Consider the following 13,475-nt stretch of genomic DNA (forward strand, 5'->3'; position numbering starts at 1 on the left):
ACTCTGTAGCCTTACATGTCAGACTCATCAGAATAATAGGGTGGTAGTCCCCAGGGTCTGTAGTCGTTCCCCCTTTGTGGAGTTGGATGATGGTAGCAGTGTGCTATTCGGTAGGAAAAAGCCTGAAATGAGGCTGTGATTGAACAGGGTTCTTGGATGTGGTGCCATTTCACTTTGTAATTCATGTAGAACACAGCAAGGTATATTATCAGGTCCCATGGAAGCTGTATTCTTGGCTTTGGATAGTGGATTTTTTACCTGTGATAATAGGGACTTGGCATTCCTCATGTATTGTGATAGGCCGTTTAGGAGGTGAAAGGGGGGTAAGGTTTGTACTGAACCCGTTGGCCAATATGTTAGCAATATCAGTTGGTCCTGTATATGTAATGCTATTGTGCTGTAACTCGGAGCAGATCTGTGTTGCCATGTAGATTCTTGACATAACTATAGAATGCTTTGTGGTTGTCTTTAGAATCTGCAGAAAATTTTGTTTTTGTAGCTAGCTTTACAGGATTTGATGATGGATCTCAGTTTTTTGCTGAGGCTAACAAGGGAGTTTTTCCAGTCTTGGGAATTCACCCTTTTTCTGCAACAGTTTTTTCCTTCTGTTGTAGAGTTTATCGTGGGGGACCACCAGATTTGGCTTCCTTATTTTTTGGAGGAGAGCGTCTTGGTTCTGTTTGGTATGGCCTGTTCCATGCACTTGTGTATGTGCTTATACAGTGCATTGGTGTATGATTCAACAGTCATGCACCTGTTTTCCATTTATATTGGTGTAATGAAGTTAGTCACCTCTGTTTTTAGAAGCCCAAAATTGGCTTTGGAGAAGTTTTTTATGGTGGTATCTTTTATGGGGGGTGAGGGTGGGATGTGGATATCCATGGTGATTAGCTTGTGGTCAGATCTCAACAGGGAGTTGATTACTGGTGTAGAGTAACGGTCGCCCATGTTAGTAATGACCAGGTGAAGGATGTTTCTACCCCTGGTGGTGGTAAGAATGAGTTGGTCCAGGGCATTGGAATTATTGAATTCCAGAAAGCGTTGAGCAAGTGTGTTGGTACATGAGTAATTTTCCAGTTAATGGAGGGGTAGTTAATGTCTCCCAGTATAAGGGTATTGGGTTGTTCCCTAATATTTTCCAGTGTGTTTAGGAATGTGGAGTGGGAGTCTTGGGACATGGTGGAGGATCTATAGCAGGCTACAACCTGGATTGCAGTTTTACCCAGTGTTAGTTGTACCTGAAGTATCTCTGATGCTTTATGTTGGGCTTCTAGTCTGGAGGTGTGCATATCCTTTATGAATGTAGAGACACCACCTCCTTCAGTGCTTCGGTCCAGGGTTAGAGGGTGAAAGGTGTGGTATGAATTATAGCCTGGTAGTGCTGGGGTGCTCTCCAGAGCTTTGAACCAGGTCTTGGTCACTGCACAGATGTGTGTGTGTGTGTGTGTGTGTGTGTGTGTGTGTGTGTGTGTGTGTGTGTGTGTGTATATATATATATATATATATATATATCTATATATATATATATGTATATATATGTATACATGTGTATATATATATATATATATATATATGTATATATATGTATTTCAAAGAATAATAAAACAAAACCAAGTTCAAGCAACATAACAGATTCTAAAGTTTTCTGTCTTTGTAAGAAGAAAAAGCTAAATCAGTTAAAGGTGTGTGGATCTTGTCTTGTTCGGACTTGGTTTGCTTTTAATATTTTACAGATTGTTTCTGGTCCTGAGTTTTGTGAACCGCTTACGTTTTTACTGGTGAATAGATCTTTCCCAGCATCACTGTTTTCTGTAGTGAACCTTTTCATCCCATTATCTGACTCCAGTTTTGAGTCAGGTTTTCCTGTGGACAGTCTTATTTCGTTATGTACTGACTGATTTGATTATTTATTGTGAAGAATTCTCAAAAGTTTCCTCAAGCACCTCTATTCAAAAGCGTCCGTTTTCTGGTACATAGCTTTTAATTGCATTCCAAAACTTAACAGCCATCTGTTATTACTGGAAAAAAATCAGAAAAGCTCTGCATAGTGCATACATACAATGTGATATTTTTGTTGTTTAAAATCTTATCCAGGTTTGACTTAGCTTTCCTTTCAAAAAGCAAGCATGTAATTTCATGGCTGCAGTCTCCATCTGTGGATATTTTTTTTATTTTTTCCCCAGGAAAATGAAATCTGTCAATGCCTCCATCATTTATTTTCAAAGAACTGATGGGGCATGGTGACATAATTTAAGTTTTTATGTTAAGCAGCAAACCAGCATTTGTACTTTTTTTGCTTTCTCCTTCAACTGGATCTTCAGTTATTCCTTACGTTCAGATGTCTGAAGTGGTATAATTTGTATATCCAAAGTTAACATTTCCCCTTGCAATTCTGATTCCAGCATTTAATTGATCTAACCCAGCATTTTGCATGAGATGTTCGGCATATAAGTGAAGTAGAGCATGAAAAAAGTATATATTGACACTCCATTTTATAATCCTGAACCACTCTGTTATTTGTTATTCAGTTCTAACACTGCTTTTTCTGCATACAGATTTCTTAGGAGACAAGTACTGTGACTGGTTTTCTCCATTTCTGTAAGAACTTGTTACAGTTCCTTATGCCCGATACACTATTCTGCTTTGAGTACTGTATTTTTTCTAGAACTCCCTTGTTTTCTCCTTTATACAGTGGATGTTGGCAGTTTGATATCTTGTGTATGCCACTTCTAAAACCAGCTTGGACTTCTTGGTCCATATGTTGTTGGTGTCTAGCTTATAGGATCTTGAGCATTACCTTGGTAGCTTGTGAAATTTGCAGTCTTTGAACACTTTTTAGTATTGGCTGTTTATTGAGATTGAAATATAACCTGACCTTTTCCAGTCCACTGGCCACTGTTTTTTTTTTCGAAATTGATATACAGATTCCATGCAGCACTGTAAAATCATTTTGCAGGTTTTTAAACAATTCATCTAGACTTCTGTCACTTGTACTAATTTAACTTCATTATTCAGGATGTCTGGCTGAACACTGTTTTGTTTGATGTTTTGGTCCTTCATGTCAGTAGTTCAATATACTTTTGACAACTTTTCTTAAATTCTTCTGCTTCTGCTAGGTGCCTTTTATCTTTGTATTTTATAATACCACATTTTTCTGGAATTTTCCCTTAATATCACCAGTTTTCTTTAACAGATCTCTTATATTTCCCATTCTGTTGTCTTCTAGATCTTTGCACTGCTGTTTTAATATGCCTCATTTTATCTTCTTACTATTCTTAAAAACTGTGCATTGTTTGACTTTTTTTTTATCTCCAGTGCATTTTGCTCTTCTTTTTTCCTGAGCCCATAGATAGCCATTTTTTTCTTAATTTTCTCAGTTTGGAATATTGTTGTAGCCATACGTGGACAACATCTTGAACTACTGTCTATAGTTCTTCGGGTACTCTGTCCAGGTCTAGTCCCAAAATCTGTTCAACTCCAGTGCTTATTCATTTAATGTATTGTTGAGCTCCTACTTCACTGGCCGGGGAGCTGTTCTTGTGTTTTTATTTATTTATTTATTTAATTTTAAACTTCATGATAACAAGCTTGTTGTCCAGGCCTTGTTTTTTTCTGACCACTGAACTCTCTGACTGCAAAATATATAGTCCGTCTTCTTTCTATACTATTTGGGCAATATCCATGTATAAAGCTGTCTCTTGGGTTGAGAGTGTTTGGTATGAGTAGTTAATTCTCATAGAATTCTAACAGTCTGTCCCGCTTTATTTTGTAATCCATGGCTAAACATGCCCGTTATTCCAATTATACTTTGACTACCAAGCATGCCAGTCACCAATGTTAAGTGTCATCTCTTTTTGGTGTTGCCAAAATGTGCTACTGATCCTCATAAAATTAGTCAAGTTCCTCCTCTTCAACTTCAGTAGTTATAGCATAAACTTGTATCAGTAATATTTATTGGGTTGCCTTGTATATTTGAGATTTTTATGTCATTTTTAAGTTGCAACAGAGCACTGTTTTTGACATCCTTTTAACTGTGATGGGTACTCTAATCTGCAAGATTCTTGTCCACAGTAGTAGTAAATCTGATGTAAAATGGCCCATTCTGGTCTGTTATAGTTCATTAATTCTAAAGATGAGTAGCAGATGTTAGTTTTGCCTGCTCCAGGGGAAGGGTATTGCTGTAGTCCTGTAAAAGGAGCTTCCCCGTGATAATGCGTATGATTGAACGAGTCCTGTGAGAATATGGAAGGCACAAGCCTCCCAAAAAGTGCACTCTCTCTAAGAGCACAGGTGTGTTGAAGTGCGCACTCAAGAATTCAGATGCAGCAGGCTTTGCCTGTCATTTTTTGGCAGATTGGGGAGAGATAATAATTGCTCTGCTCAGAAAAAAAACTCCAGTTCCCAACCCCCACCCCACCGATAACGACACCCAGGACATTGCTTCCTTCATCTGACCTCCCAGGACACACACGGCTTGAGATGGATGAAGGCCGACTGGTCAGTAGCAAATGAGACAAAAAAAAAGTTGAATGAAAAAAGTGTTAATCTTTTTTAAAGCTTGGCAAGAATGTTTATCCTTTTCTTTAATCCTAACATGAGCTTGTTGGCTTCAGATAGCAGGGAACTGCTAAATTTGTGAAAAAAATTGTAGCACTGTGTGACGGTATGTTGTGCATTTAGGTAGTATTGCTGTTATGTACAGTATTGTTTGAGTTATAACATTACTTCTACTACAGCAGAGCATTTGCCTATAGTGACAGTGATATGAGTTTGGAGGAGAGCCTTGAATGCTCCAAGGTCTGGCTTGGTAAAATAGGTTCAAGCAACTGTTGGCCTACTCTTCCCTTCTAGAGGAAAGGTATGGTGGTCTTTGCTTCAATATGAACACCTAATGGAGGCTAGAATCTCTGAAAGGTACAAACAGGGTGTGTTGTGTGCTTTTCACACTTGATTCCAATGTATATCACATCAATAGGGGGTCTTTACTAACAGTGGTGTAATGATAGATCCTGTTTTCTGTTCTTCAAGGTTTTGTTTCCTAACAGTAAATTGAATAGTTACAAGGCTGTCTCATGTAAGAAGTTGAAAGGCCAGCCCAAGGAGCACCAGTAAACAAGTAGCAAGGGTACTCAAAATTGAGGGTATTGTTGATCAGAAAGTGGATTATCATGGGTCAAATGGAAATGGAGGAACATTAAACAAAAGAAATTCAGGCTGTTGCATTCAGAACATTTAAAATTGTTGGTACATGATTAGTGAATATAGTAGCGCATGAAGGCAAATTAACTTTTTTTTTTCCTGTGTCCAGTGCACTTCCAAGTCTTATTACTTGGCTATAGGTTGCACAAACCTAGAGTAAGAGAAAGACCTAGGGGGATTGTATGGTGTGCTCATTAACACTGTTATATGTTAATTGTGTAGTGATATTTTGTAATTAATACCTCCTAAATCTTGCTGCTTCTGGAAAGTAGTGGCAGTTGAGAGTCATTAATGCCAGAGTGAGTTGTGGAACTGTCAGGCTGTTAGTTACTAATTGATTTTCTTTTTATTTCCCCACAGTATTTCGGTTCTAGATTTCCCGCACTGTGTGGTCCATGAACTTCCAGAGCTTACAGCGGAAAGCCTGGTAAGACTGCCATTTAGGAAGTATAGTGGATAGTCTCTCATTGTCTTTTTGGAACAAAGGCTAACTTCTGTAGCTTCTGAAAAATGCTCATGGTATGCGAGTCAGAACTGATGAATGAAAGCCGTTGTAGTTTGGCTGTATGTACAAAAATGGTCATGAAACACTGCACTGATGATGAAGCTGATGTGGCTTTCCATGATCTGCACTGCCAGCCTCTTTGGCTGTTACAGCTGTGGGTGGGAGTTGATGGATATAAACTGCACTGCATAGAGTATGACGTGTTGTACACTAAAAGTCTGCTAATACTTGAGGTTCTGAACTGTTTGCACTGCTTACTGTTGTGAATGAAAGAGTCAAAACTTAGTGTTATTTGCAGAATATATGGTATATTAACTGTGAATTGGTTTAATTTCTTCAAGTCTTTTGGTTTTTTAATACCATGATAGAAATGGACCCCCATTCCAAAGTTAAAATATGGTTAAAGTTGAACATTGCTTTGTGGAGCCAAGCAGTGTAAATTCGGCAACATAAGAAAGATTGATAATTTCCCTCATTTAAAAATGCATAATGGTAGTCCTCCATTCTGTTCCTGTTATAAATTCAGGTTGCATACTTTCCTATAAGATATGAATAAGGTTCACAACGGTTTAACTGTTTCACTTGTTATTCTGTTGATAATGTAGTATTAACAGTAGGCTGGAGTGACTGAATAATACAGCTCATGAATAAACATTTATTCCATTTGTTATAGTTTTCTGAAACTTGAAACAGAGATTTAAAAAGTTTTGCACTAGGTACTTTACAGTTTGTTATGGAGTGTGCATCACAGCTGGCTTTGTAACGTAGTTCTGAGGTAAATTTTAACTGTGAAATTGTTTAATTTCTTCAAGTCTTTTGAGTTTCTAATACCATGATGGGAATATAGACCCCATTCCTAAGTTAAATTTTAATGTTATTTTACCCAAGTTCGAAAATGTTCTTTGTAGTTGCTGAAACTACAGGGTGAAGGATTTCATCATTAAAAGCGTTTCTCTGTAAACAATGCAGCCATTTATTGTGAAATGGTGTCTCTCAAAGTACTCTTTCATGCTTTAAATGATCTGATCTCAGTATTGTCTCACAGCTATTCCATTCAGATCTTATTTTTCTATTCAAACTCTTAAAGGAGTATTATTTGCATGTGTTAATTGTACACAAACAAGATGTTGCACCAGGAAAACTGTTTTTTTTTTTTTTGTTGCTTTCAAGAAAAGGGAATGAAGATGCACGTGTTTAATCAAAATGAAAGGTGTATCATGTTTTGCTAAAACTCCAGGAAACCATTGCAAGACGATACTAGAGTTCCACTAGGGCAGCAGCTTACTTCAGAAATGTTTTTGCATGTTATTTTAGAAGCTGCCACATTGGCTGCTGTTCACAACTTCAGCAAACACAAGTTGGACGCACAGTCTAGAAGCATAACAGATTTTGGCATGAGACTGCTGGTAGGAGATTAACTTTTCACCTCTCACTGGTAACCCAAGTACTGTTTGGATTTTGCCCAGGTATTAATAATTGACTGTTAAAATTATCTTTTCTGAGGTAGATGGTTCAGTTTTACCATAAGAGTTGAGCTTCAAGGAGGATCTTATTTTAACAGAAAACCTTCATCTTTCCTTGAATGTTTTTCATTCCATTGCACTCTGTTATACAAAATGTTTCTCATTTGTTGCAGTCTTAACGTCCGTTTTGTTAACTTAGTGATAGACTTTAGTCAACACTGCTTGTGATTCCCTGCCAGGGTTTCCCACCCACACTCTGTTTTGTCGATCTTGTTTTTAAACCTAGTGGTTTTAAGCTTACCACCTCTACTGTAAATTGAGATTAATAAGCTCTTCCCTTTCTAGACTGTTGCTGATATCTTGCATTTTTTATTTGCCTTTCTTGTGCTTGTATCGAAAAAGTGCATTTTGCTTTATATTTGTTTGTTGTACTGATTTACTGCATCTGAATTCATTATATAGCTAGCTATTTGATAAAATAGTGTATTTTTACTCTCCAGCAAGCACTTGTTTTCTCATTAAGGTCAGTGGAGCTTCCTTCTAGTAGAGCACTGGAAAGAAGACTGGTCTGTCTACTTTGAGGAAACACTTGAGATTTCTGCATGTAGTTTTATTGGCTAGAGAGCTTATTAATCAGCTTATCTTGTTCTTAGTGCCTTTATAAATTCTGTACAGTTGAGTGGCTCGCTCATTTATACAAAGCAAAGTACATTTATTGAATTATCACACTTTTGTGAGCTGTTTATGGTACACTGCTGTATCCATATCTTTAAGTTTGTTTGTTGTAGCTCTTCACTCCGGACACAAACTTACTGTGCTTTGGAGGACTGGGATTATTCATCTAGTGGCTGTAGGTGTTTACCTGGTCTTTCTGAGCTGGGAAACCCACCAAAGGGAGTATTTTGTCTTTGCACTTCTCTTGTGTACTTCAGCAGTTAAAAAATGTACTGTTTACTGCTCTTTGCACTGGATTTTCTACTGCATTTGTTGCCCTGTGACTGTATTTCACCCCAGCTGCTGCTTTTATCTTAAGAAAGGAGCTGTTTCTTTATTCTGTTGCTATTAATTCAAGAAAAAAAAAATTACTTCTTACACTGTTGCTTATTTATTTAAAAAAATATATATATATATATATATATATCCTTTTTTTTTCTATTGTTCCACTGCATTACTGTTGGCCGTAGTAGATTGGATTCTGACAGGCTGAATTCAGTTCTGTTTGTAGATGAGCACTAAAAATCAGGACATAAAGTCCCCCTGTACCCTCATGGCAGGAGCGTACAGTGGGACTATCTAATTGAAAGTTACTGGTTCAGGGCTCAGTCTGAGCTATTTCATTAGTGCAGGGCTCAGTTTGAGCTTTTTCATTGGTTTCTTTTGCATTAGCTGCTTTGTTCTTGCTTGCATCTTTCTCCTTATCTGCTGTGATACCAGGTTCAAACCTTGCATTATGGACTGTCTGTTCCCCTTTGTTTCTCCTGCTAGCCTAGTGAACATATTTTTTTTGAAGCAGTGTAGCAACTGCCTCATATACATTGACAACCCCTTACACCTAATTCACTCAAGTACAATTTGCAAGAGATGCTCCTACACTAAGAATCTGGAATCCCTGCTTTATCGCACCCATAACAGCAACACTAAGCAGGTTGTCAGCTCACACACCACAACTCCTATTCCTATATTGTCTACTCAGAGGCGATCTCTGCTTAACATACAGGGCCATGTCAAATGCAGAGCTACTAGACTTAAAGAAATCCGAATCCCTCAGAGCCACACGCTCCAGGGATCTAAACCTTGTCATCACAATAACAAAACATGCTGGGGGGATAGGTTCCTGACCCAGAGACTCCCCAGACTCTGGAATAGATTGCCCATACATGTCAAGCAGAGTGCCTCTTTGGCCCTCTTCAAAAGGAACCTTGACGATTGGATGGGAGAAAGGAAATTCACCCCGGGGATCACATCAGTCGCCCTGCTAGATAGGGGTCCAGGGAAGTAAATAGTGTGGGAAGAAATAGCCAGGGAATTGTTATGGCTATGCTTGTATAGGCCCTAGGGCTGATAGCCTAGTACCAACCTATGAACCTATAATATGCACCCAATACATAAACCTTCATATGCAGAAATACTCTCCAGAAACTTACCTAAACACCAGAGACTGCCAAAACACAAACATGCTACACCTAACACAACACCCAAAGCACCCAATACACACAAAAGTACTAGCACCTGTGTCTCACCAAATAAGCCCTTAAGGCAATGCACAACTATTCCAAATGTTTTAGTTATAGGTGACTCTATAGTGAGACATACAGACACCCCACTCAGGAGGTTGAACAAGAAGGTACAGTCAGCTGCTTGTCTGGTCAAAAATTCACCAGATCACACATGCACTCATGCCTGTCAACAAGTACCACTATGACTCTGTCATAGTTCATGGTGGTGTGAAGGACTTGAGCTGTACCTCTCTGAACTATATGAAGAGATACCTGAATGTGTCCAAGGCGGTTATGTCCCTATCTTTGAGCATCATTTTACCCATGCCTAGGATGATGCCGTAATGTGAATGGAAAATGATTTGACTTCAATACTTAGATTAGTTTCTGATGTCATTCTAAGGGGATCCAGTTCCTGTCGGTCTGAGATTACATGGTGGATAGACCACGCTGCTTTGCCAGAGATGGTCTACTTCTAACACCTCTAGGCTTCCAGTTATTGGTAAGGAACTTGCCTCCCATAATGCCTTTTCTTAGTCAAGGTCACAACAACAAATTCCTGACATGAAAATACCAAACACAAAGAAACTAAGGGTCATGCTGCTAAATGCTAGGAGTTTAAATCAGAAACTGCACTCCTCTCCCTGCAAGATGTTGACGTCTGTGCAGTCACAGAAACCTGGCGCAAGGCCATAGAAATTACCCCGGCCTTGCAAGGCAACATTGCCTTCCCCACTTCCAGATCGCAAATTGAAGGTGCGAGAGCCAAAGGAGGTGGAGTATGTATCTTCATTAAAGATAACTTCACCTCTAGACTGGTTAGACAAGAAAACTATATGGAGCTACTCGAAGTCCAAATTACCATGTGTAAGACCTCGTTCAAGTCATCATTAGTTACAGGTCCCCTTCCATGAACCAAGATGCCCACACTGCTTATTTAGACCGATTTGGGACAGTTAAGGTACAACTTAACACCCTAGTTATGGGTAACTTTGACTATCCTGCCATTAATTCGGAAACTTATATGAGCCCAAACTCATTCACACATGCCCTGGAACAAATAGTGCACCTTAAACATAAGGGACTCCAGTATTCTAGACCTGGTCCTCACCAACATGAGTGGTGGATGCAACTCCTCAAGTGTAGGGCCTGCACTGGTTAAGTCCAAATATAAATCGGCCATTTTTTGAAGTAGCAGTAGCACTAGAACTCCCCAAAGGAGAAGTCAAGCTAAAAAACTTCACCATAGCTAACTATACACTTCTAATGAAAGGTATAATCGACTTCCAATCTCCAGATGTTCTTCATCTCACATTGCTGCAGTCCTTACATATGGGTAGTCCGCTGTCCTCGGTCGGCCCGAATACCAAAGTATTAGGCTGACGTCGGTCAAGGGCGCTTAGAGCTGACATCAGAACGTCAGGGTACAAAAGCGCATGACCGACGTCATATCCCCAGTCTTTTTTGCCGCATGGTCCGATGCAGAAGCAGCGTTGCAAGTGCCGTTCGGCGTTCTGAAATTTTTCGAGTTCGGAGTTTCAGACCGAATCCAAGTTGGCTAAGTACCCCGTTGGGGAATATTTTGGTTTTTTCTTGCCTCAGTTTATTACCGGATGTCAGAAAAAGTGAATAATTGTATTTCTTGTGAGAAACAGATACCGCATAGGGATTATCACTCTTTGTGTATTCCTTGTTTGGGGCCTGAGCACGACGTAGTCGGGTGTCGCTTTTGTGCTAGGTTTAATAAGCGCACCATTAAGCGAAGGTTAGATTGCGCTAGGTTGGTCTTCGGTAAGCGGTGCAATTATAATATGCCATCGGATACTCCGACGCCCGCTTCCTCGAAGAAGCGCAAAGACAAAGCGGATAAACCCAGACAGGATGAGTTGTCCGTTCCGGACGCCGGTGCTTTAGAGGCTTCAGTGGAACCGGTGGTTCCGACGGAGGCTTCTCTGGAGTCTCAGGGGGAGACTTTGATTTTACAAGATGTGGCCTCTCAAGAGGCAGGTCAGGCTGAGGGGGCTTCTCAGGTTACTGTACTCTCCTCCCTTCCCAGGGTGGTTAGGCCCTCTCCTTCTGTTTCCAAGGGTTCTTCCAGAAGCAGGCCAGGTTTGTCTTCTGCTGGTGTCAGTCCTAGTTCTGCAGGGTCTGTACCTAAGAAACACATGCTTAAAATGGCAGAAGATTTGATTACTCTGATTAGAGGTTCTATGCCCCCTCCTGATAAGAGGCCTAGGGTGGAGCCAGAGTTGGAAAGTTTTGATCAGGCTTCAGATGATTCAGAGTCTTCGGCTGAAGACTTACAGGAATTCACGCCTTATTCTGATTCTGATGCAGAAGATTCCACTCCTTCTGCTTCTCCTCCAGAGGAGTTTTCTTTTTCAGAAACTTCATTCTATGAGGGAACATTTTAAGTGGGAAGGTCAGGACTTCTCTGACTCTCGGAAAAGGCTAAGGGAATTTTTGTTTTTACCTCAGCATAGGCCCTTGGCTATACCCCCTGTTCTGGATGTTGTGCAAGATGTGTTTTCAGAGGCTTCCCTTAATCCTGATTCTCTGCCTCCTGCGCCAGTTAAACCGGATAGGTATTACAGGGTGCCTGAAGCGCATAAATATCTCTATAAGAGTCCTAGGGCAGACCCAGAAACTGTTAGCCAGGGACCTAAGGGTGTCAGGGCCTCTGTTGTAAAGAATCCAGTCCCTCTAGATAAAGAGGCTAGAGCTTTGGATAGATGGGGAAAAAAGGTCTATACCTCTTCTACTTTAGCAATGAGGGCTTTGAATTGCCAATTTCATATGTTGAAGTATCAGAATTTTCTCCTTTCTCAATTAAAATCTAAGGTGGATGCTCTGGCAGAGGGCATTGAGTGTAAAGAATTACAAGATTTGGTACATGTCTCTGAACAGGTGGGTAAGCATTCCTTACAGTGTGGTTTTGATGCTTTGCAGGCCTCTTCTAGGGTGGCTGCCACTGGTTCAGTTCTTCGCAGGCATGCCTGGCTAAAGGATCAGAATTTATCAGACCATGTTAAGACCAGGATTTTGGATGCTCCTTTACAGTCTGAAGTGTTGTTTGGTCCACCTGTGGAGTCAGTCTTAAAGAAAATGGAAGAAAAGGCTAAGTATATGCAGACTGTTAAAGATTTTTTGCAGGTCCAGCCTCCGAAGTTTAGTAGAAATTGGCCTACTAAGGGGTGGACGTATCCTTCCTCTGATTCTCAGTCTAGGGGTAGATCTAGACGTGGTAGGGGCAGAGCTCAGTACTTTCAGGCCTAGGACATGGAGTTCACCTGCACAGTCTTCAGGTGAGGGCAGGGGCCAGTCCTTTCGTAAACAGGCCCAATGACCTACTTTTTCAGCTGCCAGATCCCTCTTGCCTGGCAGCACCTTTGGGAGGAAGGTTGGCGCTCTTCAAGGAAAATTGGCTTTTGATTACCCAGGACAAATGGGTATTGGATATCATACACCTAGGTTACAAGTTTTATTTCCATACCTTGCCTCCTTTCAAAGGCATGCCAGACGTTCCTCCTCAGCAAAGACTAGAAGCTCACAAACAGATTTCTCTACTACTTCAAATAGGGGCTATACAACCTGTCCCTTTGTCAGAAGTGGGCCTAGGATTTTATTCTCGCCTGTTTCTAGTGCCAAAGAAGGGGAACTCGTGGAGACCAATTTTGGACTTATCTATCCTCAACACGTATCTGGACATTCCAAAGTTCAAAATGTTGACGTTACAACAGCTTTTACCTCTGCTGGGCAAAGATCACTGGATGGTGACTCTGGATCTCAAAGAGGCTTACCTTCATGTTCCTATCAGGCCCAGTTGCAGGAAGTATCTGCGTTTTCGGGCTGGGACTTTACATTATCAATTCTCTGCATTGCCCTTTGGCTTATCTACTGCGCCCAGAGTGTTCACAAAGGTTCTGGCTCCAGTGATAGCCTTCTTCAGGCTAAGAGGAATACAAATTTATCCTTATTTGGACGATTGCCTGATTCTGGCTCAAGAAAAGGAAGAACTTCTTCATCATCTACAGTATGTGATGGCAGTGTTAAGATGCCTAGGGTATTCTGTGAACGAAATAAAGTCCAGTC

The 13,475-nt window shown here is 40.4% G+C and overlaps 1 protein-coding gene across 1 annotated transcript in view; it reads left to right on the forward strand.

Annotated features, from left to right (window-relative positions):
- Window positions 1-13,475, forward strand: part of STRIP1 (striatin interacting protein 1) — a gene marked incomplete in the record, with an annotated part of 820,756 nt that overhangs the window by 734,190 nt on the left and 73,091 nt on the right. Inside the window, 1 exon segment of the mRNA XM_044076197.1 lies at window positions 5,560-5,626. Coding sequence (XP_043932132.1) covers window positions 5,560-5,626 — 67 coding nt within the window.

Source organism: Protopterus annectens, chromosome 7.part0, assembly GCF_019279795.1.
Source record: "Protopterus annectens isolate FY-2018-M chromosome 7.part0, PAN1.0, whole genome shotgun sequence".
Taxonomy (NCBI): domain Eukaryota; kingdom Metazoa; phylum Chordata; order Ceratodontiformes; family Protopteridae; genus Protopterus; species Protopterus annectens.